At 40.8% G+C, this 26330-nt stretch overlaps 1 protein-coding gene across 10 annotated transcripts; it reads left to right on the top strand.

The window, feature by feature from the left end:
• On the top strand, positions 1–26330 carry LOC310888730 (overexpressed in colon carcinoma 1 protein homolog). Of its 10 annotated transcripts, XM_083815711.1 has the most exons (7): positions 1–143; positions 7386–7410; positions 9289–9404; positions 13608–13706; positions 14758–14837; positions 15644–15679; positions 17028–26330. In XM_083815711.1, exons 1-7 carry the CDS (start codon positions 101–103, stop codon positions 17190–17192), a joined length of 564 nt encoding a protein of 187 aa, XP_083671837.1. In that variant the 5' UTR covers positions 1–100; the 3' UTR covers positions 17193–26330. The 10 variants fall into 10 exon arrangements, with proteins under 10 accessions (XP_083671837.1, XP_083671842.1, XP_083671840.1 ...); XM_083815716.1 differs by lacking the exon at positions 9289–9404 and having other exon boundaries at positions 13671–13706; XM_083815714.1 differs by lacking the exon at positions 9289–9404 and having other exon boundaries at positions 13671–13706; positions 14758–14847; positions 15639–15679.

Below are 26330 nucleotides of genomic sequence, written 5' to 3'. Positions count from 1 at the left end.
GCTTTATCTCCCCCCCGGCTCCGCCCGCCGCCGGCTGCCTCCCGTCGCCGCTCAGCTCCGCACCGCTCCGCTCCGCTCCGCTCCGCTCCGGGCGGCGCCCATGGGCTGCGGCAACTCCACGGCCGGCGGCGCGGGCGGGCGAGGTAGGGGGGCGGCGCGGGGGTCGGGGGGCCGGGGACGGGCGGGGAAGGCGCCCCCCAAGCCGGCTGTGGGGTGGGGGCTGCCCCGGCCGGGAGCATCCTGCGCTGCCGGCCGCCATCCGCCTCCCCCCGGGGATGGGGGCGGTGTGCCCCGCCGAGGGCACAGCGGGTTTTAGGGTCAGCGCCGCGACCGTGAGGGTCCGGGGCTGCCAGCCCTGTCCCCCTTTGGTTCCCTGTGAGGCCACTTGTGCCCCTTGGGAAGTGGTTTCGTGCCCCCTTTGCCCGCCCGAGGGGCCGGGGACGTGGCGAGCCCGAGGTTTTGTGCCCGTCGGGGTGTGGGTGCCCCTGGCCGGGCCCTCCGGTCGACCCCGCTCCTTCCCCCCCGTCTAAAAGGGAGGGGAGAGCTGGGCAGGCGGCGCGGCTCTTCGTCCTGCCCCCGCAGAAGGGAAAATGTATGGAAATAATAGTGGGCATACGCCGTATAATTACAAATACGAGCATTTATAACTCGTTTTTCATCCTGACTGCACCTGGCAAACAGTGCTGCCTAATTAAATTCCTGCCTTAAGTCTCTCAGCTGTATTTATTAAATCCGTAACCTCCTGACAATGCACAGCCAAATAGCGGCCAGGCCAGGGAGACCTGCTGGGTCTCAGCCTCTTGCCGCGTTGACTTGCTCTGACAGAGCTGTGGTGTGCCTTGGGTGATGGTAGGGCCGATGTGTGGCACCGACACGTCTCTGAGCGTGAGCGGCAGTGACTCCTGCAAGTTGTAGGCTTGTGTGGTGTGCTGCTGTTCTCCCTGAACCCCGCACTTTGTGCTCACAGAGGGAGGCTTTTCTGCTGTTATTGTTTACTTGGTTGCTGTTAAATGCTTATAAATGAGGTATCATGTATGTATCGGAAGCCTCTCTTGAGGCATGACCTTCCAGCACTCTTGTCAGGGCTGTCACGTTTGCAAACGTGTTACTTCTCTCCTGCTAGTTGGTTCCTGCATTGCCATGACTGGAAGTTGTTTCCCAGCTCGTCCACTGTAGCTTCATAGCAGGGATGATCCTTGTTCACATCCCGCATTTGTTTGCTGGGTAAAAGCACCAGATCAACTGTCAGAGCAGCTCAGAGGAAAATACTCATTTGGGGCTGGTTATTAGTCACTTTGTGATAGCATCTCCGGCACCGTTGGCCTGGCCACCGCATAACGCTCCTAACAGGGCACCAACAGGTGAATGCTGAATAGGCTAACTCTGACCGTGGTGGTGTTTAGTGAGTTACTCTGAGCTAAAAGTTTGTTGGTTTAAATAAACATGTCTACAGTTGCTTTAAAGGCAGCTATTTTCAACAGGTGTTGGCTTCTTAAAAGATTTTCAGTGAAAGTACAGCCCCTTTGGTAATTTTTCTTGCCTGTGCTGTTACTCACAAAATACTTCAGCTTGTATTTCATGGCAACCTCTCGCATACTCTTTAGAAATAGTCCATAGGTCTCCAGTAGTTTAGCATAGGCTAAAATAACAATGCCGTGTAAAATCCACATTCAGTATACTGTAATTTTTACTGTTACACTGATAGACCTTTCCAAAGCAAGTATAGGTCTGAGAGGTCCAGGTCTGCTCCCAGTTTCACCAGGGTAAGTCAGGAATGGCTACGCAGTCTGTGGTGTTACGGTCACCAACATCTGGTAGTAGAATTAAGTTCACCATCTACTAGTTAATTTTTTCTTCAGTTTAGCAGTCCTTACATAGCGTGTCTGTAAAACTAAAGTAATTTTATGTAGGGGAAGGAGAAGATGTATCATTTTTAATCCAAATTCTAGAGCTTTTAAGAAAAGTCTAGTTCTCAACGTCTTACCAAAAGACATGAGTACAGCATGAATACAAATTAGTTTTGTGGCTTGCACAGCATGACTACGTCTTCAATGGTGAAGTTATGACTATTCTACAGTCAGTAATGTCAAAGCTGGAGGTGCATAACATATAATTAACCTGTAACACTGTCATATTATATGACTAAGGATAATATTATAGCATACTTCACAGAACAGAGTAGACATGGGTTATGCTACTCCCCATTTTCTTCCTCTGGTAAAATTTCTGTTTTAGCCTGACGAGATTTTTCCTAAACAGACACGTATATAATGATAGTTCAGCTAATGATATTATCTTCTGTTGCATGGCTGGACTGACATCAGAGGAGCTATCAGCCCTATGGTCTGCAAGACCTAAACTAATAGACATGATCTAGAATAGCATTTCTGTCTGTGGTGCAGCACTCCAGAATACCAATATAATTGACAGAGCCCAGCTTTTCCTTCCAGAGCATCAGACAAAAGGATTTGAGGCCTAAAGGCTCCTCAGCTGAGAAACGGTGACTTGTGTTATCTGAGCAAACTGATGCAAACATATCCTTCTTATAACCACCAGCTGTTTTAAATGTTAGCTATGGATTACATTTATTTGAAAAAATCCCATTAAAGTTTTTATTAGCACATAACAATTTTGTTAGCAAATTGCTATTTTCCTGATGTTTTGTTGTCTCATATATCCTTCTTTCATGTTATTTCCTGATGTTTCAGAAACTCCAAAGGAGCTCTTCTTTTTTGGTCTTTAAAAAAAACCCATGCCCTTACACATTAATTTCCTTCTTTTCTGGGCTAAGGCATTTCCCTTCATTCTAGTGTTGCTTCACTAACAATTTTTTAACTGCCTCCTTCTTTCTATATCAATTGTAGTAGCAATGACAGCGCCTTAAATTATGGTACTCAGTGGAGGCTGGCAGTCTAGCCTTGATTTAAATATACAGACAAGCTGTTACTCTGTGGGAAGCTTAAAATACTGCCAAATTACAATGAAGGAGAACTTTCACACCAAGTTTATACAGACTTACTAACTTCAGATTGGTGGAATACCCAGGAAACCCCTCTGCCATTCTATTTAAAGCAATTTTTGAAATTAATGTTTGATCAGGTCATGTCTGTGTACCAAATTGCCAACTGATGAGTTGAAGTAATTGATTTCAGGTACATTGATTTAATTCTACTCTCAGTTACACTGAGTTAGATCTAGCATAACTCCATTGAAGTTAGGATTTGGTTCCATGTTTGTGGTTTTTAGAGCCAATGAGAAGGGAAAAAACAATAGAAAACTCATATGTAACCTTGTGTTGTATACGTGTACATGTAATTTTATTTTTTTTTAAATTTGATTCTTATTACCATTTGGAGTATTTGCAAGAAAATATTGTATGAAAATGTTGATTAGAAATTAATAGGAAAATCATTCATAGTCTGCTCTAAAGCTAGATGTTGGCATTTTTTGCATCCATGTTTTTATTCATGTAAGTGGTTGCCTCTCATCCTTCTTCTGTTTTTCTGATTTATTTTTTTTTTGTCTTCCACATTTGGTCATGATGCATGCCTCAGTATAGAGCAACATACTTTGTGACTATCAGTTTCTCTCAAACATTTTTGCATTTGTCCTGCAATTACTGAAATTCTGCAGGGATACAAGTAACAAGCTGCTTTTGTTTTGAAAGTGCAGACCCCCTCTCACTGAATGGAAGATGCTTTGCGATGATATGTATTTGTCCTTCTTCTTTTGTGACTGTTTTAACGTTATGTTTTGTGAGGGATCCCAGCTCCAACATTCTAGACAAAATGTTTTTCTCCTGTAATCACTCGTGTTGAGAGTGATGAATGTCTGAATGTGCCTCGTTTATTCTGCAGGCTGCATTCCTCCTCCTCTTCCTGCAGCTGTGAAGTGCTAAAATGCACCCATGGTCTTACTGGTAGATGTATAAGCAGAGGGGTCAACTCAGTACTTCTTTATTTGTTATTATTCTGGCTACCCCCAGTCTATATCTGTGATTAGACAGGCTTGGGAAGTTCCTAGAGAAGTGGGTGGAATAAGGCTAGGCAGTCTACAGAGTTCAGCTATATCATTTAGTGTTCTGCCAGGGAAGAAATGTGGTGCCTGTTGCAATTCCTCAGGTTCCAAGTCTTCCCAGCAGGATACCAGAGAGGGTTCAGCTCTCTTCACTGCTATTGCCTCTACTTAGAGCTTACCCATTAGCCACGTTGCAAAAACAGCCTTGGGGGGCCCAAACCAGCAGTAGTCTATTAGACAAGGTTTGTGGGGTCAAGTGCTACCTTTTTTTAGACCAAACTGATGTAGTTGGAAAAATGAATAGCCTTTCAAAAAAGGCTTTTTCAAGTTGTATTTTTATAACATCATGACTACAAGAGCACTAAGTTTTGCAGCTGTGAAATAGCTATGCACTGTTTGGGAACTGATAGTAAGCAAGGTACTTTTGCTGAACTTCTGGCAGGAGGAACTTGAGAAGCTATAAAATAATGTCTTGGTTACTAAACATGGAAGAGTTAGAGAAACATATCAGTGAAGTAACAGCAGTGAGGGTGAGTGGGCTGGACTTTAAAAACAAACACAAGTCTGTATAAACTGTGATGTTATTGGATCCATTACAAAATAAAAAGCTGTATGTAAGGGGTATTCTCCCTAATGAAGAAATCTTATTAGTTTTTACGTAGAGATAGTTATGGGCTGAGTTAATGTTCATTCCCAAGCACATAGCACTTCCAGCAAGAAAACGGCTTTGTGAACTGGAACCACTTTCAGGTCTATCTATATCAGATACTTCAGTGGAACCCAACTGAATTTTGACTAAGTTCTTGTTTCACTTTTGCTAGTGAAAGTGAGAAATAACCCTACTGAAAGCGTGATGGAATCCCATCAATGGTAGTGAGGATAACCTAATTCTTTGTGCGTTTAAAAACAATAGGAAACAAGTCAATAAAATGATCTTTTAAAAAGTGATTTTGTTTTCATCATGCTTAGTTCATTGTGTTTCTGTGTGAGGTGCATTTCAAAAAGTTGCAATGAATTTCTGCTGTGGTACACCCCCCTAATGTCAAAGGAAACGAGTGCTGCAAAGTGGGAGTGCTAGGGGCACACCTCTGTTCTCAAACACATTCACAGCCACGTGGCTCTACATGAAGACCAAGCTGATCAGTCTGAGAGACAGCTCCTGTCCCAGCATGCTCGTAAGGTCTGCCTGCCAGGTAGATGTCTTAGGATGAGTGCAGCCCTGTGTCCAGAGCTTGTTCCTGTGCAGAGTACTGCAGTTTGCTGTGGGCAGCACACTTAGCACATGGGTACTGCACTGAACGTGAGCATGGCATCAAAAAAGGGCATGGCATTGAAGTGTGTTTGGCAGTTGACTGAAACCTGACTGTCTCCATACAGAATTGCAGCTGTCCTGTAGACATGCAGTTCTTTCCGCCCAGTTAAGGTTTCAGTTTGCTTATCAAACACTTTTGGTATACTTCCTGCACAGAAGGTGTTATAAAATTTTTAAACCAAGACCCAAAGTGCTGAGAGCCCTGGCTCAGACTCAACAAAGGCTCAGCAGAGGCTTCACAAAGGGCTCTGAACCTTTTTGGAGAAATCGGGTTTGTTTGTAGTGAGCTTAGGTTGAGGTGAGAAAATGAGAAAGTTGTGGTTCTGATGCAGAACACAAGAATGGTTTCTTCTGAAAAAAAAATAAATCCTGCTAGCTATAGCAATGGGTCTAGACTTTTCAACATGTGAGCTGCTGCTGATGGCTGGGCTCTGTCTGGATGCCCAGGGTGGTGCCCTGAAGATACATAGCTGAGCTAACTCTGAACGAACTAGTCTGGGTAGCAGAAGACATCTTCCCACCTCAGCTGAGATTGAGGTTTGCAATGCAAACTGCCCATCTGGTCACAATTAATTTGGAGGGTTTACAGATAGTACCATGTAGATGTGCTTCTAGAGCCAAAAATTCTCAGAAGGCTGTCTGGTAGAATGAAGTGTGAGAGCTCAGGCCTGAGCTTATCATGCATAGTGCTTCCAGCTTAATGAAGAGTACCTTTGATACATATAGCTCTACTGAGATTTTGCTGACTCTGGAATCAATGCCAACAAAAGAAATGTGTATGGTCATACAAGATGAGTCTGTTGTTGCTGGGAAAAGGAGGGATGGTCAAGTAATAGGAACCGGGAATGAAATTATGCTCAAGAGTTAGCTATAAAGAGAAGTTTCCTGCAATTCAAGCTGTCCATTCAGGTAGGTACTGCTGAAAGGCCTTGCAGGACTGTCTCTTCCTCCCTGGGTTTAAAATCAGGTCAGGGAAGGCATACTCTCATACATCAGAGTGCAATGAAGGATGTTTGCTCTTCAAGGATATTTTTCAGCAGCAAAAATAAAGTTTTCCAAGAAATGAAACGCCATGGCTGGAAAAAAAAATACCTCTAAACCCATAAAAATCTTCTAGATTGGCAACTGTGGTTTCTTCAGAGTGAGCTCGGATAGTCTCTTCCACCTAAATACTGAGAGGAAAGGGAAGAAGAGAAGTGAAAGGTTCTCTGTCTACCCTAGCCTGTGTAATTAATAGAAGGGATAATTTGCTGGTTACTCAGCTGAACGACATACCAGCAATAGCAACGTGTCATTAATAACTTGGGAGGAACAGGAAGGAGTTCGTACTTGAGTGCATGTTCCTCTCCCAGCAAGAAGCATCTGAGTCACCAAAAAATCAATCACTGAAATCAGGCAGCCTAGATGTAGCTTTTGTCTTTTTGCTTTTTTTGTTAAATAGCAAGATGAATTAAGGGGTGGTTGATCTATTTAGATGTCTGGGGCTTTGGATGGATGGTGTCCCAATGTTTATATTATTTCTGTCTAGTTGTTTTATAAAACATTGTTTATCTGACAAGAAGAATGGAGCAGCGTTTACACACGTAGTGCCAAATCTACAACTGGATCAAATGGCATGTGCACAAAATTAACAGGCATTTGGGAGTAACTGCTTGGTTAGCTGCGGCCAGTTTGTAACAGACAAAACCACCAGAGGACTGAGCAAAGTGAAGCATAAAAAAAATCAGGAAGATGAATGTTATGTTGCTCTCATCCTGAGTGACTGCAGCTGGGCACTAGTCCACTGCACCATCATTTCACCCTCTGAGAATCTGGCCCAGGTGTAAGTATGACAGACTTAAGGGCTAATACAGATAATCATTAAGGATAAACTAGATAATCATGAGAAATCTGTTCTCTGACAATAGAAGATGCCTGTTGCTATATCTGCCTCTTTTACAGCACATGTAAAGAAGTTGTTTAGGACAGAAAGGCAGAAAAACGTTTACTGTACTATCAGTTTGTTTCAGGATTATGCCATTATCTTGTAAACATACACTTTTTTTTTCCATTCTAGGTGCCGCAGGGACTACTAAAGATGTGTAAGTACTTGCGCTACCTTTTCAAACATGTAACCATGGACTTATCTTCAGTCCTACTAGCCTTATACTGGATTTAGTCATTGTAATGATTCATCTGGCTCCTGATATGCAATCAACAGCACCAGATGCTTATTGTCTTTAGTGACAGCTTCCATCTCCTCAAAACAACCTCACGTCTTGTTTATTATTCTGCAGATTCCTTCCCCTTTTATTTCTCTAGCAGAAATCTCTTTTCTTAGCCTCTGTTGAGAGAGTTGTCTTCCAGAGGTGGTCATGTTTACTTCAGACTATTCTTCCCTGTCATATACCAGTACAGCTTTCTCCAAAGGGCATGCTATTGTATGAAGTGACCACATAAATTTCCACCATGCCCTGTGAGAGATTTAATGAGCCACTCAAGCAAAACTCCCCTCTTTGCCAGAGACCTGGTAATCCATCCAGACTTCCTTTAGAAAACACCGACCTTCCTTTTTTAGCTGCAGATGAGATCTTTAGCTAGTGAAGGTTATGACCCTTACCTTTTCCACATTGAAGATAATATCTATCAGCTCCTTTTTCTGTCCCTTATCTTTGATGTTGAGGAGCAGTGGGCAGCCCTACCCATCCTGTTTTTCTCCAAACGTGGAAGGCCTGAACCTCTGTTGTCCTGCTGCCTCTCACCAACTTCTGGTTTACAGAAAAACAGCAACAAAAGATCAGCCTTTGTCAACCCATTTTTCATTTGCTGATGCAAAAATTTGCAGGAGCAGCTTTATTCAGCTATAAATCTATTTCCCTATCAAAGGAAACATTAAAGAAGTCATCCCGAGGTCTTGCCTTCTTTTTCATATAATTGTTATTTGCCACTAGAGTTTGAGCCTTAGGGACCGGGTAAATATTTTCATATTATGCAATAAGGATGTTCTTCAGTTTTATTTACTTCATTTAAAACAACTACTCTTAATTAGTCGGAAGAAACCTGGAGCAGAAATAAGGGCTGTCAAGTCAGATAAATGTGGGGAGAGAAGAGCGTAACAACAGGCTTGTCCTTGCTATTACAGAGCGTGGCTGAGAACTAAAGACAGGTCTTGCTTGGCGGATGAGTCCTGTTGTCACAGATACTCTTGAGATCTATTACCCATGTAATCTGTTTTCTGGATTTACAGTCTCAGACAATAAATAAATTACAGAAGGCAAGCTTATGAGGAACCTCCTCTTGATATAGCCTGCAGCACCCATGCCCTCAGTACTCTTAGATAAACAAAACCACCATTTTCAATTTATATTAGGGTCGTCTTATATTGTCCAGGCAATTGAGATAATTTAAGTGACTGACTTAGAACTGCATTTGTTTCTTTGCTCTTTGGTAATTTTAAACTTCAAAATCACAAGCACCGTTCAATTAAGAATGTAGTAGGCATGTTTCTGTGCCTGAATGTGTCAGCACGTGTAGATCTGTGTTTTTGTGTGCAGAAATGCTTGTAGGGCTGGGACTTCAAGCCTTATGCTGGGAAAATACTACTTATTAGCGATAGATCCTCTGTCATGTTTCAGAAAAGTATCAAGATAGCATCGAAAAAACTAATTACTAGTGCAGACTTCAACAAGGGGAAGGGGTCAGTCCCGGAACCGTTACTCATTCTGATAAGTACAGTGGAGCCAGCCGAACAACCCGTGTGAGTAATAGCATGATTGAGCCTTCTAGTCAGACATTAACAGATCTGTGTTTCTAATGAGGGAGAAACAGCAGCGATGACCAGAAAAGCCCTAGATCAATCATCCTAATATTTAGCAGCAGATTTTTTCAAAGGAAGTAAAATACCAGAAAAAAGCTATTTTAGTCATATTGGCTGTGGTTGAGAAAAGCGATCGTATGCTCACTTGCATCATACTCTTCAGTACAGGATCCAGTTATTTTAATTCAAAGGATTTCTTGTTTCCTGATGGCGATTCATTGCAACTCCAGGAGCCAGGTGGATTGAGGGAGGACTGGATCCTGCTCAGAGCCCTCCCAGGTAACCACAGAGAAGCTTTTTTGCCCTCTGAGACTTGAGTTGCTCCACTAGTAAACTGGCAACGGTGGTACGGTCTTCCTATGCAAAGTGCTCTGAGGTTGAGGTCTGCGCAACGACAAAAAGGGCGTATGATCTGGGAATGTGATCTCTTCCTGTATACTCCAGCCCTCAAAAACCTGTCACCCAGCTTCAGCCAACTGACATACTAAAACAAGTACACTGTGGTAACTGGGAAAGTTTGGATATAAGAGGGGTAAAGTATGTACTACAGACTAATGCAATGCCTATTGTATTCAGAATGTGCCTGGGTTCAGAAGAAGATTAATAGCAGTAGGAAGGAAAGGACACAATTCAAAACTGTTTCAAAATATTGGGAAGAAATCCATCAAATACAAATGACAGTCCCTTGGTCCCAAGAAAGACTGTGAAACTAAGGTGACGAAATCTGTTGCTTGTGCAAAGTTTAATGAATTATTTCTGGCGGGACTACTGAGTACTGCTAGAAGGAGCCTGTATAATGCCAGAGTTCAACACGAACAAAGTCATAAAAACTGAGATAAGAAAAATGTGGATGGAGTGAATTAATGTGAATGCCTGTCATTTGATATTTAAAAGATTATGTGAAAAATGGCAGCTTTTTTGCCATCAAATGGGCATAGGACTGTTGGATGTAAAAACTGACAGCTGGAGAACTAAGAATATTTTTCAGACTTAAGAGGGTGACTGGAACCCTCCTGGGACAGACAAATCCTTACCAAAAGAAACATTTCTTCTAGCCGAAAATAGATGCTGTTATAGGGATTTGCTGTTAAATCTGCCTACCAGCTACAGGACTCCACCTACGCCACCTGCTGAAAAATGTGATCTCAGTTCCTTTGCAGTAGATGTCAACGGCATCTGAGAGCAGATGCAGTGACACTGCAGCAGATCAGTGCAAAGCGCATCAGGCTGTCTGGTCCAGCCTGTTTAGTTCCTTTTGCCATCCATTCCTGGGGCAGAAAGGCTTATCATAGCTTGCTGTTCCTGGAGAACACTGTAAGTGGAGGCTCTTTGATGCAAAGAGAGATATTTAAAATTTATATTTTGTGCTTTCTTCCCTAAGATAAGAGGAAACTAGAGACTCATTAGAGGGACAGGTCGTGGGAGAGAGAAAGAGAGGTTGTGCTGAACTCCTGCATCCTCCGTGAGTCTGGGAGACGTGGCGATCAGAGCACTGCCCAAACCAAAGGATCTTCCTTCCATTCTCATTTCCACACAGTCAAGTGTCACCGTTGCAGTGCAGCTCCCCGGGGCCACCTCTGTTCATGAAGTGTGAGCACAGAAGCAGCAGTGGTCCATCTGCCTCAGCTGGCACCTCGAAATTTGAACATGTGAAATCAGTGGGCACTTCTTGAAATGGTGCCTTAAACTACAGACCACAGTGTGTGAAGGCAAGAGATGCACAAAAATGTGTAATGTATACATTGGAGCAGCTCTCTTTCCCCTGCTACTTAGAAATGAGTCCTCAGAAAGATGGAAAATGGCTTCTTCCTTCAACGTCACCACCAGAATTTTTTGTTCTTTTCCTCTCACGCTTCCACATTCCTCCTCTCTGTTCCCTCCTTCTCTCCCAGCAGCAATACGACCGATTGCACCCAGTCGTAACTCAGCCCAAGAGCTGTGGCCTGCTCAATCCCAGACTATTTGCTATTGAGCATTTAAGGGAAAAGGGATTGTAAAATTAGACTTTGATTTGTAGCTATTAAGAGGAAAGGAGGAAAGCAAAATGTTTAAAAAAAACCTAGCCTGCCTAATGATAGACCTGGATAATTTGTTTTGGTGAGAGAATGACAGTAATGGCCCAGTGATGCCCCGTTACAGAACACTGCTAGAACAGAACAAAATAGTCCTGTTGCCTAGTAGAGGCTTTTTTTAAACATTGACATTAATTTCCTGTTGGACAATATTGATTATTATTCTTACAACTCCATTTTAGTGGCTTTGAACTGTTCATGAAGTTGTCAGTGCTTTTAAAGGATTCTTTTCTCTGGATAATGGTTAATCTGGATTATAGAAAATGTTTCCAGTTGTATGAGAAAATCAATCCTGTGACATGTTTGCTTGGTTCAACAGAAATGATTGTTTGTGATCTTCTGTCACCCAAGGTCCCTTTCTTAAAGTGCTGTCATTTTTTTATTATTTTTTTTACTAAAAATATACATCTCATTCCTACCCATTGATATACACATTCTTTTCTATTTCTTCTGCTGCAACTGGCCCATACTAGGATAAAGCATCTTCGCAGCCCTCAAGGAAAGGGGTCTGTACATTTTTTCTCTCCTGCTGCATACAAGATGGCTGAGTGACTGAGGCCACATGGTGGCAGAGGGGATGGGCAATGCCTTCTGAGGTGGCACTTGCTCCTCCAAACAGGAGTGGCAGGAAGACCAGAGAATAAGGAGTTTATTGCTCAGTGCCTCTTGAGTGATAAGACACAAGCAAAGACAGCAGACAAGGAGGCTCACCCCAGGCAGTGGTATGCCCTGTGTGAATATCTTTTAGGAAAACGCAGTGTTCTTAGATTTACCGCAAACCTCTGCTGTTAAAGGACTGGTAAAACCATATCTGCTGTGCTGATGCATAAAGGATAGTTTATAATGTTCTACTGCCTAGAAAGAAGATGTGTGAAATTATCTCCAATTTGTAGCAGTATTTTTAAGGTGCTTGCTATCTGCCCAGGAGAGTGCTGACTGAGGTCTAAGAGCCATCTCCCTGCATTTAAGGTTGTGTCTTGCTGCCAGCTCTCGACACTTTGGGCAAAAGCCCCCTTGACTTCAGGGGTCAGAAAAGCCCCCTTGACTTCGGGGGTCAGTAATGGCATACAGTCCCGATTATTAAACAGTAGGCACACGTACCTTTCAGAACAAATAAATTACTATAAGAAATGTCATACGTTATTGTTCAATGTCATAGTTCAGAAAAACCTTTCACAGCTACAGTATAGATTTAACCCTAAGGCTGGGTAAAGGCCAGCTCTCAGTTTTGTTGCATGGGGAGCAAACCAGAAATTCATGGCTCAGCTGATGGTGGGGAGCATCTTTTCATTGCCCACATAGTTCAGGCAATTGGTCCCTAGCTGGGGATATCCAGGTGACAGTATCCAGGTGAACAACCCATGCACGAGCATTTGCACAGCAGAGCCCTCCTTGTGTCATGGTGCTCCCTTCCCTGTTTGCAGCCTTCCCCTGCTGCGGCCGCAGCTGTGGTAAGGTTGGGCAGGTGTCACCATTACCCCCCGCTGTAGGGAAGGAGTGCAGGATGTCCGTGGATTTGACAGCACTCAAGTTGCTTTGCCTCTATTTTTATTGCTAGGTTGATAGGTTGCAAGTCAAGCTAAAGAGCAGCAGCTGCCCTGATCCATACCCAGCCATTCATGCAGCAGAGCTCAAAGTCCAAATATTTAATCAAAGGCGGGTGGGTGGTTTGGGTGAAGGCTGATGCTGGGGCACAGACCGAGAGCACAGCACAGGCACTATACCCATGGGTAGTAACAATACCATTTTTATCTTTTTACCACATGTGCCTTCATATCAGTGCTGACTACTTTATGCCCTGTGCTGGTTCAGCTACACTGGACAGTATTTCAAGCAGGGGAAGTCAAACCTTAGTGACTCCCTATTCATTTTAATCTAAGGGTAGAAGAGAAGTCCATTACGAAGGATTAGTAACAGTTGTTTGATTTGCAAACAACTCTGACTTCAGTAGTAGCAGTACCTCACTTAACATAGAGGTTCTGTAGCACATTTTGGCACAGCTGCTGTGAAAGTTTCTCTTTCTTCATCCTCATTCCCATGCCAGCATGGATGGCCAGTCCCTTCCAGTCCTCTATTGGTGGAAGAACAGCCAAGGCTTGTTTCTGTTATGCATGGAGCCTTTATGTTCCTGTTATACGTGGAACAATGTTGGGAACAACATCCTTTCACTCAGGAAAGATGCTAATCTACCAGCTTTCAGCTCCCAAGCCTACTTTCAGGCATCACTGGAGGGGGCTGTGGGAAGTAAGCTGCATCTGTTCTCAATCCTTTTCTTTCTTCCATACAATAGATTGGAAAATTGTCACTATTTTTTTTTTCCTTTGTGAGTGCTTTATTGAAATGTGGATGATCTGAATTAAACTGGGATCACTAATAATCCCCTTCTTCCTTTGCCCCTGAATCTACCCAGATGGTGACAGAATATCTGAAAGAAGCTGTATGCTAATGTGCTCTATATCTTTTGGTGTTACAGAGCAGAAGAATCTGTATCAGATGATGACAAAAGGAGGTAGGTCCTGTACTGGCTTAATTTGGAATTGATTGCACTAAGTTTTGCTGCTGGCTGTACATCCTTCTTTTCCTCCTAAGCCCCACCAATGTTATCAGAGCAAAGAAAAGAGTAGGAAATCTCAGGTAGAACCCCAAAATAGATGATAGTGCTCCACCCTGTTAGTGTGCTGGGGGAGGGAGCTTTGCAATAAGACGAACACATTATCTCACAGTTGTAGGTGATCTGGTCCATAATGTCCAGTGACCTCTGCCTTCCCACCGGCCCTGCCACAGATGGCATTAGCACCTGTGGGAGTTCTCCGCTGGGCTAGAAATTGAAGGAAGTGTGACTCCATCATCAAACACACAAGAAATCAACTCAGATCCCCAGGGATGTGATTCGTTTATTCCTTAATGGGTCAGAGCAGCTACCTCCAGGCATGGCAGAAATTTTTAAGTCCCCCATTTTCCACCGCCTTGTGTCAGTCCCTGCTTTTCATACAGGTCTTAGAGCCAGAAAGTACACTCTGTAAGGGTATGAGAGGGAGAAGGTTGGGCCATGAAAATACCAAATACTATTATGTTTCTTTCTACTAACAGTCTTCTCCACATGTGGCTCTAAGGAGGGAGATGCAGATCCTGTTTATTAATGAGGAGAGGTGGAAGTGTTGTTTAATTGGTGTGCATTGTCTGAAGAGACTTGCTTCAGCGGTCTCAGTATTGGGGCACTGCTATCAGACTGACTGTCTGCTGGAATTGGTGTCTAGGAAAAACTGTGCAGGTGGGGTTTATTGTCACAAGACGGGTGGAATTTAATGAAAAATAATGGGAACTTGAATGAAATACTCATTTCACAGCCTTAGGTCCCACTTGTAAGTAACAGCCAGCCTCAGGAGTTTTTTTCCCCCCATAGCTGTGGGAAAGGAGGGCTCTTCTAAAGATGCTTGTGCAGAGGTGCATCCTCTCTGACCGTGCATGGTTTTTGTAATGTCATTGCGTGACACTGATGTTATAGGAAGAAGTGTTCCAATTAAGCTGTGTTGTTTCTTAATTTTTTTCCCTCAAATCAGGAACTACGGTGGTGTGTATGTTGGTCTGCCATCAGATGCGGCTGCCATGGTTTCCAGTCAGACGAAAGCTGCACCGAAAGGTATCGGAAGGTTGTGTATTGTATTTCTCCTGCTTTCTCAGTTTAATTTTATCTAGCAAGATGTATTTATCCTTTAAAAATCAATGATTACTTCAGACAGACCAACCAGCCTTGGTCCCTCTTGAGGCTGTGAGGCTATTTATAATCGTCAAAGTGATTGCTCCCATTTATTTAAGTTCTAACATACCTACTTTTGTCGAAGGATCATAGAGCAGATGCTGCCAGAGTAGTACATTGTCTTCTGAACAGCTTCTTCATGCTCTGAGTGGTGTGAGAATTCAAAGAAAACAAAACCTTGTTAGGATTAAGAGGTTATGATACATGCACTTGCAGGGCCTTGGCAGTATTTTTAGATTTGAAGGTGTTTACTTGCATTGAGGTGAATTCCAGTAATAACAGTTAGTAAGTGCTTGCTTTCAGGTTTATTTCTGTTCTTATACGAAACCCAGTGCAAACTGTTTCTTTTCCATGTTATGTTTTTAAACAGTGGGAAAAACATTCATTTTATAGGTACTTAAAGACAAGTCATAAACATATTTATGAAATCGTGTAATATTTTTCAGATTTAATACAACAAAATGCTGCTGTCACTTACGTACACCACAGAGCTAAGTCACTGACTGGAGCTTCCAAAATGTGCTGCAAAACAAAAAAATGAAGAAAAATAACACTAGTTACCATAATAATAGTATTTGTCTTTGGAACAGTAGTACCTCTGTCGCATGCTTTGTTAAACCATGTTCTAAATTGGTTATCTGTTACAATGTTTTAACCATCTTTACCTTTTGTTTTCTGATTAAGATTAGAAGGAAATAAACACAGCAAGATCCAAACAGCTGGAGGTATGGTATGGCTTAATTAACATTATGTCTTTGGGATGTATTAGTTGGAAAGAAACCAGGTGGTGATACTCCCTGAGATATGGGGTGGTCTGGGAATCGCCTGGTGGCGTTCTCAGCGGCAACGTAACTCTTCTGAAGGCCAAACCAGGGTGTCAGTGCTGCAGACAGAAATCAGACAGTGGGTAAAGTCACCTTCTCGATGAGAAGTGTGAAGCAAGGGAGCCCCATATAACCTCATTTGGGAATGAATAAAAATCAGATGTCCTTGTGCTCACCTTCAACCACACCACAGCTGGTCCTGCAGCAGTACCGAGACAAAACTTTTCCCAAGAATAAAGAGTTTGCAGTCAGAATACTCCATTTTGGGGCCACTCTGATGAACAAAGAGAGGCACCCACAAAGTCACACACTGGAGCTTTCTTCCAGTTATGAGAGAATCTGTAGTGCTCCATTCTCTGCTGGCTACGACAAGACAGGGAAAATTGATAGGCTCTATTTCTGAATAAAAGTTTCAACTAATTAATTAAAAGAAGTTTTTTTTTCTTTTCTTCGTGCCTGAAGAAAAACAAAACAATCTAATCTTCCATTCAGAATGTGAACTGAACAAACATTGGCAAGTGTTTAGCTGGTAGGGAGGGGGAATTATAAAGCTGCCAACGCTTTCCATAGAAAGAAAAAACGTTTCCTAATTTAGATGAAGAACCAGAAGCAGTTCTGGCTGGTCTCGGTGCTGGATGCAGGGCCAGCAGAGCAGAACATGGCTATACTTGTTGCTTTTAGTCATGGGAATGGTGAAAGCTCCCTGGGCTCTGCTAGGAGCATTCATATACAGGGAGACATGCAGTTGGTCATCACACGTAATTTCAGTAACCCAGCTGAGATGTCTGAGCTGGGAACATTGACACCCTTGATCTGAGCAAGGCCGAGGCACTTTCTTGGGGTTGAAGCTTTCCATTCATGGTCGATGACTGGAGTCTGAATTAATTGTTTAGGTGCTTTAATTGAATGCCTGAGGTTGGGTGGAATTGATCTCTTGACTTTTTTTTTCTTTCTTTCTATTCAAAATAGTTGAAAGTGCATTTTGGCTTCATTGCTGTAAGATCAGGGAGTGGCTGCTGATTCAGGCTGCAAAAGCTTTGCACAGATGAACACCTTTAAACCTGCAAAGGGGCTTGTGAACTCCAAGAGTTTATGTGCTTGTGTGTCTGGAGGGCATATGCCACAAATATCAGCTTCTACCACAAACCTATTTCATGCTTTATGTATAGAGTTACTGTATAGCTTTACCAGTTCAGTTAAATCTGTTCATCCCTTTTTCTTTTTCTTTTTCTTTTTTTTTTTTTTTTAGCAGTCTTCTGCAAAGACCATTTGCCAGTGCTTTAGCGAGAGTTGTCTTTCTGCTGAAGATTTTTATATTTACATAGCCTTCCAGAGAGCAAAACAGATCAGAGCACCAAAAAATCTAAACTGTTGCAAGTTCCAACTACGGGTAAAGCTTAAAGTACAACATTGAATCAGTTTGCTATGATGGTTGCATTATGGAAACCTCCTGCTGTTCTCCAGTGAAAATGAAATTAAGGAACTCATGGTGGATGTTTCTGCACAAGAGCTAACTTTGATGATCTGCAACTTATTTCTCTGTGGCCATATTGCAGATTTCATCAGCTATCAGCTACGCTTCGTATATTTTCTCCAGCAATTTTTGATAGATTTTATATAGAAAATCATTACTCCTGTCCACTTAATAGTTCCTATGGTAGGTTCCTATAAATTTATTGTTAATTTACTTCAGAGTAATATATTTGACAGGTTTGCATCTTTTTGGTAATATTGCAAATTTTACTATTTTTGCTGTGAAAACTTTAGAATGAAATAAGTGTAAGACCATTGGGCTCTTTATAATTGCTACCATCACTTTTATACAGTGAAATTAATATTAGTGTTTAATTTTCACCTTTTAAAAAGATAATGCTCAAGGAAATTTATTTAAATAAGGACAGTGTATTTCATCATAATATGTATGTCTGTTTTTATTTTCTTCAGCTTTATCTCTTTTATAAAGCATTACGTGGAAAAAAATACTAATGAAACAAACTATTATGTTGTCTTCCGTTCTATGTGATATTACAGAAACATTTCCTTGCATAAGGATGAAGTGATGGTATTGTCAGAGATAACTGAACTAAACTCCAGTGTGGTGTCCTCTTGAAATGTAGGGGAGTTTTGATCTCTATTTGAGTTTTGTGTTCCTGACTTATCTCCTAGCATCTCAAATATGGAAAATTGTAACAGAATGAGTGTGGTTATTACTTCAGCAAATTGTTGTATTAAGTAATGGATGGGACACTTTAAAATTTGTTACATTTATAACAACTGCAGGTTCCTCACTAAACATAAAACAGATTGTACATTTCCATATAGCTGAACAAGTATTTAAACTGTTAAAGCATTTTACGTAATTCTTTAGTCAAACTTTTTAATAGGCCATGATGTTATACACTTAAAAAAAAATCCATATTCATGTTTTACAGTAGATCAGTGACCACTCTTAAAATTAAAAGAAAAAGCAAAATTTAGACATAAAGCAGTGAAACACTGAGAACCCTAAAATTCCTGCCCATTTCACCAGTATCTATTAAGACAAACAACAAATGGCTGTGATTTCCAGTATCTTGCACATCTAGCTTTAAAATATGTGGTAGTTTATATGGTGTGAGGTCTGTAAAAAGAAGTACTTAAAAGTACTCCATGCTTGCCCTCTTTTTAAGTGTTTGTGGCAATATTTACTGCTGTTCTCCAGAACACTGCTTCTTGCCTATCAACACTTTCAAGTCTCCAGCTCCGAAAGACAAATACGCAGCTCATACTTGACCCGTTCAACCTAGAACCAAGATGAAATTAACTTGAAGATTAAATATCTCAGTATGAATGAATGTCTGTAAATTACACTTGAAGACTCTTGTTCTTACAAGCCAAATTAATGAGAACTCAAATAGCACTGGGTAATAAACACGTAGGTTTGCTTCCCACCTGCTTACGATAGCATAAGGATATAGTTTCCACATTACATGTTCCACAAATGGTTTGAACAGCACAAATTTATTTAGCAGAAATCAGTAAGGCCCATGTCTGACCTAACCATGTTTGCCTTTCCCAAAAGAAAAAGCAAAACACGAAAAAGCAGTTGTCCTAAGATAGATACATCATAGTTCAGCTAGTGCTCAAAATGATGATGATAGACACTACTAATCTCCCCAGTTATGTCCACTTCTATCCTTTGCTTGCTGGGAAGAATCATCAAAAAGAGGGACTGGGCTAAATTCAAATAGCACTTGTTCTACTGTTGACATCTGAACCCCATGTGTGGGCTGAGGAAAGTAAGTGGTGATCTTTAATGAATAGCTCCTAGGAGTTGGTGTTGGGACAGTTGCAAAGTACTTTTTCTTGTTTTACATCATCACCTAATTTTTCCTGTGCAGAGTTGCAGAGAAATGAGGAGCAAATTACAGAATTGGCTTCTTAATGATTCATCCCCTGAATGTGTGGGAGGTATGGTGGTTTCTTTCTTAATATTTTTGTTCCTCTGCATCTTTTCATCTCAAAAACTTACTGATCAACTGTCAAGTGTTTCAGTATCATGGGCTGAAGCCTCTGCAATAGATATGCATTAATTTATGCCATGCAGGGCTGTACTCATCAAACTGAAGAGCTAGGGCCATGGCCTTGTCTTAAATTTCCAGGCTCTTGTCTTTTGTTTTCTCAAGGACCTGGAGTTGTAGAAACTGTATGACAAGACAATGTATTCTGTCTTGGCCAAACTCCACTTAGGGAACTGATTTTCTGTTCATCAAAATTCCTCTATGGTGAGCCTCTAGCATTTCTTAAGCCTTTACTAATAAGAGCACATGACATTTCATGGAGAAATGAGTAAACTCTTTCAAAACGTACGATCTATGGATATTTCTGTTAGGAGGAGGAACATAAAAGAAACCCTATATGCCAGCTGACAGCTGTGTATTTGATGGCATCCTTGGAAGATATTTAGGCACTCAGTGATGGTTCAATGTGAGAATGCAAACAGAACACAAGAAGCCATTGAATGGCAGAGCTATTATTGAGGAATATACTTTGTTTTTTGTCAAAGTGTCTTGAATTGCCATTTGTTAAGAAGGGACATTTAAATGTTGGGGCTGTGATACTATTTCCTTTGCAGTTGTCACTCTTTCTCCAGCCAAAGCTGAGAAAGTATCTTTTCACTCTGGAAATACTTTAGCAAAGACAGTGGATTCAGGCTTTACAATCTCATATGCTCCAGTTTGGGATTATTTGACAGCTCGGAAATATTATGCTTGAAGTCACATAGCTCAGCTCAGACAATTGAATCTTGAAAAATTCTATGCCACTAAAGCATAGGATTGAAACTAGTTTGTGATTAGCTTAAAAACAGTTCAGATTCTTACTGGATGGAAATTTTGGTCTTGTTGTGCAAACTATTCCACCTAGAAGACATCTGTTCCTTTGAATTACACTGATGAGACAGTTTATTTATTTTGGTTTTTTCTTAATGCAGAACCCGGGGCTTAGCTGTAAGGACTCAGCTTCTCAGTATCTGGGTGGTCCAGGTGGAGATGCTGTCCATCCTGTGTGTGCCATCCATGTTGCAGTGTAGTTCAGAGGATGTGGCATGGCTTTAAACTTCTGTGTTGCTCAAGCATTAGATCCATCACTAAGAGGGTTGCAGACAACCTGGTAAAACCCAGTGTAAAACATTACATAGAACTCAGTTAGGATTTATTCACTAGGAGTGAAATCCTCTCATAACAGAGTCAACACAAGGCTGAAGCTGCAGAAGAACGTAAAGTTGAAGTTTGTCTCTAATGGACGCAAACACGAAGTACTAATTTACTTGATTTCATCCTACATCTCTAGCAAAGGAGTCTGTGCTGTATCAGGTTATGGTTGAAATGGCATTAGTTTTTTTAGTAACTCACTAGCATATTGTTCTCTTTCACCCACACAAGTCTAGTGATTCTCAATAATCATGCTTCCTAAGCAGTTGGTGAGTCACTACAGATCTGTTTTCTGCAAAGTAGCCCTCTGTTTTGTTCCCATGGTGATCAGAAGTGACAATTATTACAGACTGCTACTACAGTTCCTCTATTGCCTGTTCCCACTAAAGAAGCTCTTATCTGCTTATAGTTCCTTGGAGTTTTGCAGTACAGCATCATCACTTCCTATTGACAGCAATTTGAGCACTTCAGGTGAATTGGCTTTGTGGAGAACATGCTGGAGGAGGGTGATTTGTGGAGTATTTTTGTTTTGCAATGCATTTAGAAACATACCAAGAAAATAATGGCTCTGTAAACTTTCCACAAAGCAATGGTGTGCCAGTATTGCAGGAAATCTTTTGAGGCTGGGCTAAATGATTCAACTTTTATTTTAACACCAAACGTGCAGATAACTTAGATTAATCATAATAAGAGCAATTTCATTTTACGTGATCTGGCAATTTTTGCTGTAATGTTAGAGTTTTCAAACATAGGAATATTTACCAGACAGCAGAAACCTGCCTGTGAGTGTTTAGAATGGCTGTTACCCACGCTGTAGGAACTCATGTATACATGAGCACTTAACCTGATCGTGAGCAAGTGCCTATAGGTGAAGATAGGACCCTGCCTGTGAAACTGATCATTCCATGAAGCACAGTGAAACTTCTTAAACCAAGCCTCATTAGCTTAACTGTACTGAGAAAAGAATGAGAAAGATACCATGGGGTGGAGCATGCATGAAATGGATTTAGTGTGCCAGAAAGGAAGAAGTCCATGGGAGGAAGAGGATTATATTATTATGCAGTAAAGATAGATGCAGAAGGAGGTTAGGAACTGAAAATGACGTAAAAAAGGAAATAGTTTAATTAAGTATCTGCTCCGTTTCTCTGTGATTCTCATCTGTTGAAAATATAGCAAGAAGTAGACCTCTTTTTTTTTTTTTTATGCCCAACGTAATAAGTCCATGAACCTTATATGTCCTTTTGTGTGGTACTAGGATATATAAATATCCTACCTTCTCTTTCAAACTGTGTTCCGTTTGCTTACATCTCTCTATGCAGACCTGAGCTTCTAGTTGCTTTGGAAGTTTACACCATGTTTGAAAAACAACTTAGTAGGCTGAGAAAATACACAAGATGTAAAAATCATTAACAGGTACAGTACAATAATAGATTATAGAACATGCAGAAAAGAAACAAGAGCTTAATCTGGAAAACAAAGCAGAGTTAGAAACAAAGCTTTGGCTTAGTTATGACGTATTTTACATGTCTCATAACCAATGGATCACTATGCAAGTGATTAGTTTGGATCACAGCACCCTTATCAATGTTCTGGGAATTAGCAGCCCACTTACAGAGTTCTGTTTCTGGTCTTTGATTCCAGTGTTAAAGGAGAGGGCAGTAATGTGAAAACCTAAATTCCACCCTTAGCCATCATTGCCCATGTTTTATTTGCCAAATCTCAGTGTTGGCTGCAGAATGGCTTCAGCTCTATAAAAGCTAAGCTCATTGGGTTCTTACTGTGAGACTATGATTCAGAGCAACATGTTAATTGGAGACAGGTCATTTTCAATAACTGTTTTGTGGGGGATGCCAGACTGGAGGAAAATGTAAGACTTTATTGGAGCTAAAGAGGTATTCAAGTTTTGGAGAGAGTCCATGTTGTGTCACTACCAAACTCTACTTGACAGAACACAAACATAGCACCACATTCATAAATAAATAAAATCTGAGAGGTAACGCACACCTTTCAGCTTCAATCTATTATCATATTTATGGTTATGTATTACTGGACACTGACCACGACTTTGAGCTGTGAATATCTTCTGCCAGCTAGGTTTGTGTTCCCAAAATGTTATTGCAGTAAGAAAAAAATTTGGAAGGATTCCCACTACCTGGTTTTCCATAGGAGCCTTACATGCTTTTGGGAAATCAGCCAAAAAATTTTTATAAAATTAGAAGATTTAATTAGATCTTAATGTTTAAATGGTATTAACTTGAGCAAACTCCAAGTATCTGGTTATCATAATGATGTACTTCATCTTCGAACACTTGCAAGAAACCAGTTGCTTACTTCTTCTTCCTCTTCCAAATTGTGGGTTAGTTTAATAAATAAATGATTAAATTCTTTTACTGTTCTATCAAAGGAACTGCTTTGGATCATCAGATAAAAGGAAACCATTTTTGGCAGGAAATTAATTTGTAGTAAGGAAACTGTGCCAGCCAGGGGAGATGGATCTTGTATAAATTCTAAATTCTGTTTAATAGAATGAATAAGAGTTGGAGTACTTGCCCAGCACTGTTAGAGTCTTTGTTCAAAACATCATTGTTTGCATAACAATTACTTATTGAGAAACCCAAGATTTCCAGTGAAAAGAACCTTGAAAAACTCTAATTGGAAAATAATTTTTGATTTATGACAGTAACTTGCCAAGAGCAGCATTATATTTTTTCCTTCAAATTTGAAGAGGAAGCCAATTTCTCATCTGAACCAGTAAGGTACACAAGCAACTCATCCTTCACAACTGCAGACAATCCTCATTCAGAGATACAGGAAAAAAATGTAAATGGTATCGACTAATTCTATCATAGAGACATATACGTTTCTACACTTCAAATGAATATACCCCCCCCCCTCAACGAATTAGACTAGATTAGACTAGTCTAATCATATCTCCTACTTTCAGGTATTTTTCATGTATTTTATTAAAGCATGATCTTATTCCTCCATTTTTATCTTTTTTTTTTTTTTTAATCTTTTTTTTCTTCTTTTTTCACTTTGGCTGAAATAATCCATGTTAAAAAATATTTATGATATCTTTGTTATAAGCATTTCTAATCTGTAGTAATTTTCCAAGGCTCTTGCACTATCCTCAACCCCCCCCCCTTATTTATTTATTTATTTATTTATTTATTTATTTATTTATTTATTTATTTATTTTGTAATCTTGAACACAGCCTCTGGCATAAAACTCTGCCACAGACCAAGTTTTACCTGAACAGCTGGATTTGCACCTTTACTCAGATGAGCACTGCAAGTAGGTGCCACTGGAGAACATTTTACCCTGAACACTTCACTACTCAACTATTTTTTTCAGCTTTAGGTAAAACATGGATAATGTTTGGTTGTTCTCTAAGTGGAGCTTTTACTGCACATATATCATCTTGGGATTTGGACTGCCATGGTTTTAGGAGTCATTTGTTCCTCAGTACAGGGTCTTGAAACTTCATCTTACCCCCAGCATATCTCCTTAAGCTGTGTCTTTGGACAAGCAGTTTTGTGCTGCAAAGTTGGAATGCACAAAATGATGGGAAAGTATTTCCATCGCATTCCAGTTTGAGCAGTGATGTGCAAAACAAGAATAAACAGTAGTAGGAAATTAGGTGAGAAGATGACTTTGCAACATTGCATAATCTCTTTGAAGAGGCTTGACACGTTGACAGAAAGTGCAAGATGATAAGAATCAGGTCCTGTGATTCACTATCATAAAGACCTGTATCAGACATTGCAAATTATAGTGGGCTCTCTTTTACTGTCATTGCAGTTGCCTCCAAGTAGTTGCAGTCTCACATAATTTCACCTGCAGACCTCCGCAGCTTGTAACGGAAATTACTTCCAGTTGACTGTGGCTGACCATTTGACCCCCAGAGATTTATTTATTTTTGGCCTAGATCACAGGGTATGTCTGATGTGCACAGAGTATAGCTCACCACAGTCTGAAAACTTCCACTTTTCATCATGCTGGTTTTGTTACGTGGCTCTGCAGTGCACCTTTGTGGAGTCTACCAGTATAAATAGTCGAAGTAGTTTGAAATAGCCAGCTGTTAGGTTCGTGGGGCAGGAGGACACCTCCATGACATACTCCTGGTGATCCTACTGTCTTCTTTGCACTATGGCTAAGATATGGTGGTGTCACACCCACTGAAGGACGAACTGTATACTATCCCCAGGTGGGCTGTACCAGGCCATATCCCCCCAGTGACAGAAGACCAGTGCAAAGAACCCTGCTGCGCTGGAGGGGCTGGCCTTGTCGTCAGCTGGCTCAAGTCTTAAATAGCGTTGGCATTTGTTTGTCTGCTTTCCTTGCTCTCTTAGCAGCAAAGCCCAAGTGACTGCACTGAGTTTCCTTTTATGTGCCTCCTGAGCAAGCCTTACGTTCAGAGCTGTGCTGGTGACAATCAAATTAATCACAGCCCCATCGGCAGCTGAGCTTCGAGCTATCCTGGCAGCGTCAGAGGGGGCAGGCTGTAGCCTGGGATGTCAGAATAAATCCTTGTCCAAAGTAGGTCAGCAAACTGTGCCTGGCCTCGAGAAACACCTTTGTTCAAAGACAGCAAATTTGTTGGTCTTGCTGGAGATCAGTTTCTTCAAATGTCTTTCGTGGGAAAGAATCCTACAGACCTGTATGGAAACGCTGAGTCCCTGGAGTCTGAACCCTCTGGCAGAACTGTACAGAAAAAATGTTCTGAACAAAGAGAATACCAAAGGCTTATTCAAAAGTCCTAAAAATGCATGAGGGAGGAATCCTTTCGAAAGAGTCTTGCTACACCTCTGTTGTCCTCATTTCTGTAACGTTCAATTGTTTCTTTCCTTAAAAGATACGTCTTAAATTTTAATTTTACAGTACCCATACATATAATTGTAGCAGCTAAAGTTTACCTGTTCCAAAATACTTATTTAAAATTTTGAAAAGAGTTACTCAATGTATATTATTCTGATTTCTGGGAAATTGCTGTAATTAATTAATCACTTCCACAGCTTGTGGTTGTTTATTTTTCACTATAAGGTTTAGTTTTAATGTATGGACTCAGATGCTGGTATTAAAATGGCAAGTTGTCACATTCTGCAAAATATTGAGCAATGACAGTGTAAACTGTACTGCTTGTCACTTTGTCACTGCTTGTGGCAAAGTTATAATTCATGGACATTGTTTAAAAATCAAATAATTTTAAATAACTTTGCTTCTTATGGAGCTTGTAGGTCAAATCTGAAAGACACTAGAGCCTATAAAAATACTGGCTCTGGGCTACTTCAGATTCTCATGAAAGCCATAAAACATGTCTCTCAGTTTTTTTTGTTTTTTTTTTTTTTCTATGATGAAATCTGTGCTATTGTCCAGTTTCAAGGTGACTCGTTATAGCCCTGTTCTAGCCTCTCTACAGATGCTACTGTGATTCTGCAATAAAAGAGGCAATCAGCCATTTCTGGGTGCTCTGTAAAGTCTTTAAAGCAAGAGAGTTTAAAATAAATGTTTGCATCCTGGTGTGTTTTTAGTGCACTCTGGGCACTTCTAAACTATAAATAAGATCAAAAGATTCACTCAATCTTGTTCATCCTCTCCCTCAACAAACATTCAAAAAATTAAAGAATGCCAAAATTAAGCTTCCTGATACATCCTGATGCATCATGATACGTTAAAAAAAATTAAAAAAAAAATCACATTCTATTTTTTTTTCACAGGATACATGCTAAAATAGACTAACCTAAGTAGATATGTACGAATATTTTCCATCAAAATTTGGCAAATCTTTGTTTGTTCATTGTATCATTGCTTTGGACCAGTTTGTTTCCCAGGAATAAACTTTCTTGTAATGCCTACACAA

Source organism: Anser anser, assembly GCF_964211835.1.
Source record: "Anser anser genome assembly, chromosome: 1".
Classification (NCBI taxonomy): Eukaryota; Metazoa; Chordata; class Aves; order Anseriformes; family Anatidae; genus Anser; species Anser anser.
This window is presented reverse-complemented; position numbering and strand designations above follow the sequence as displayed.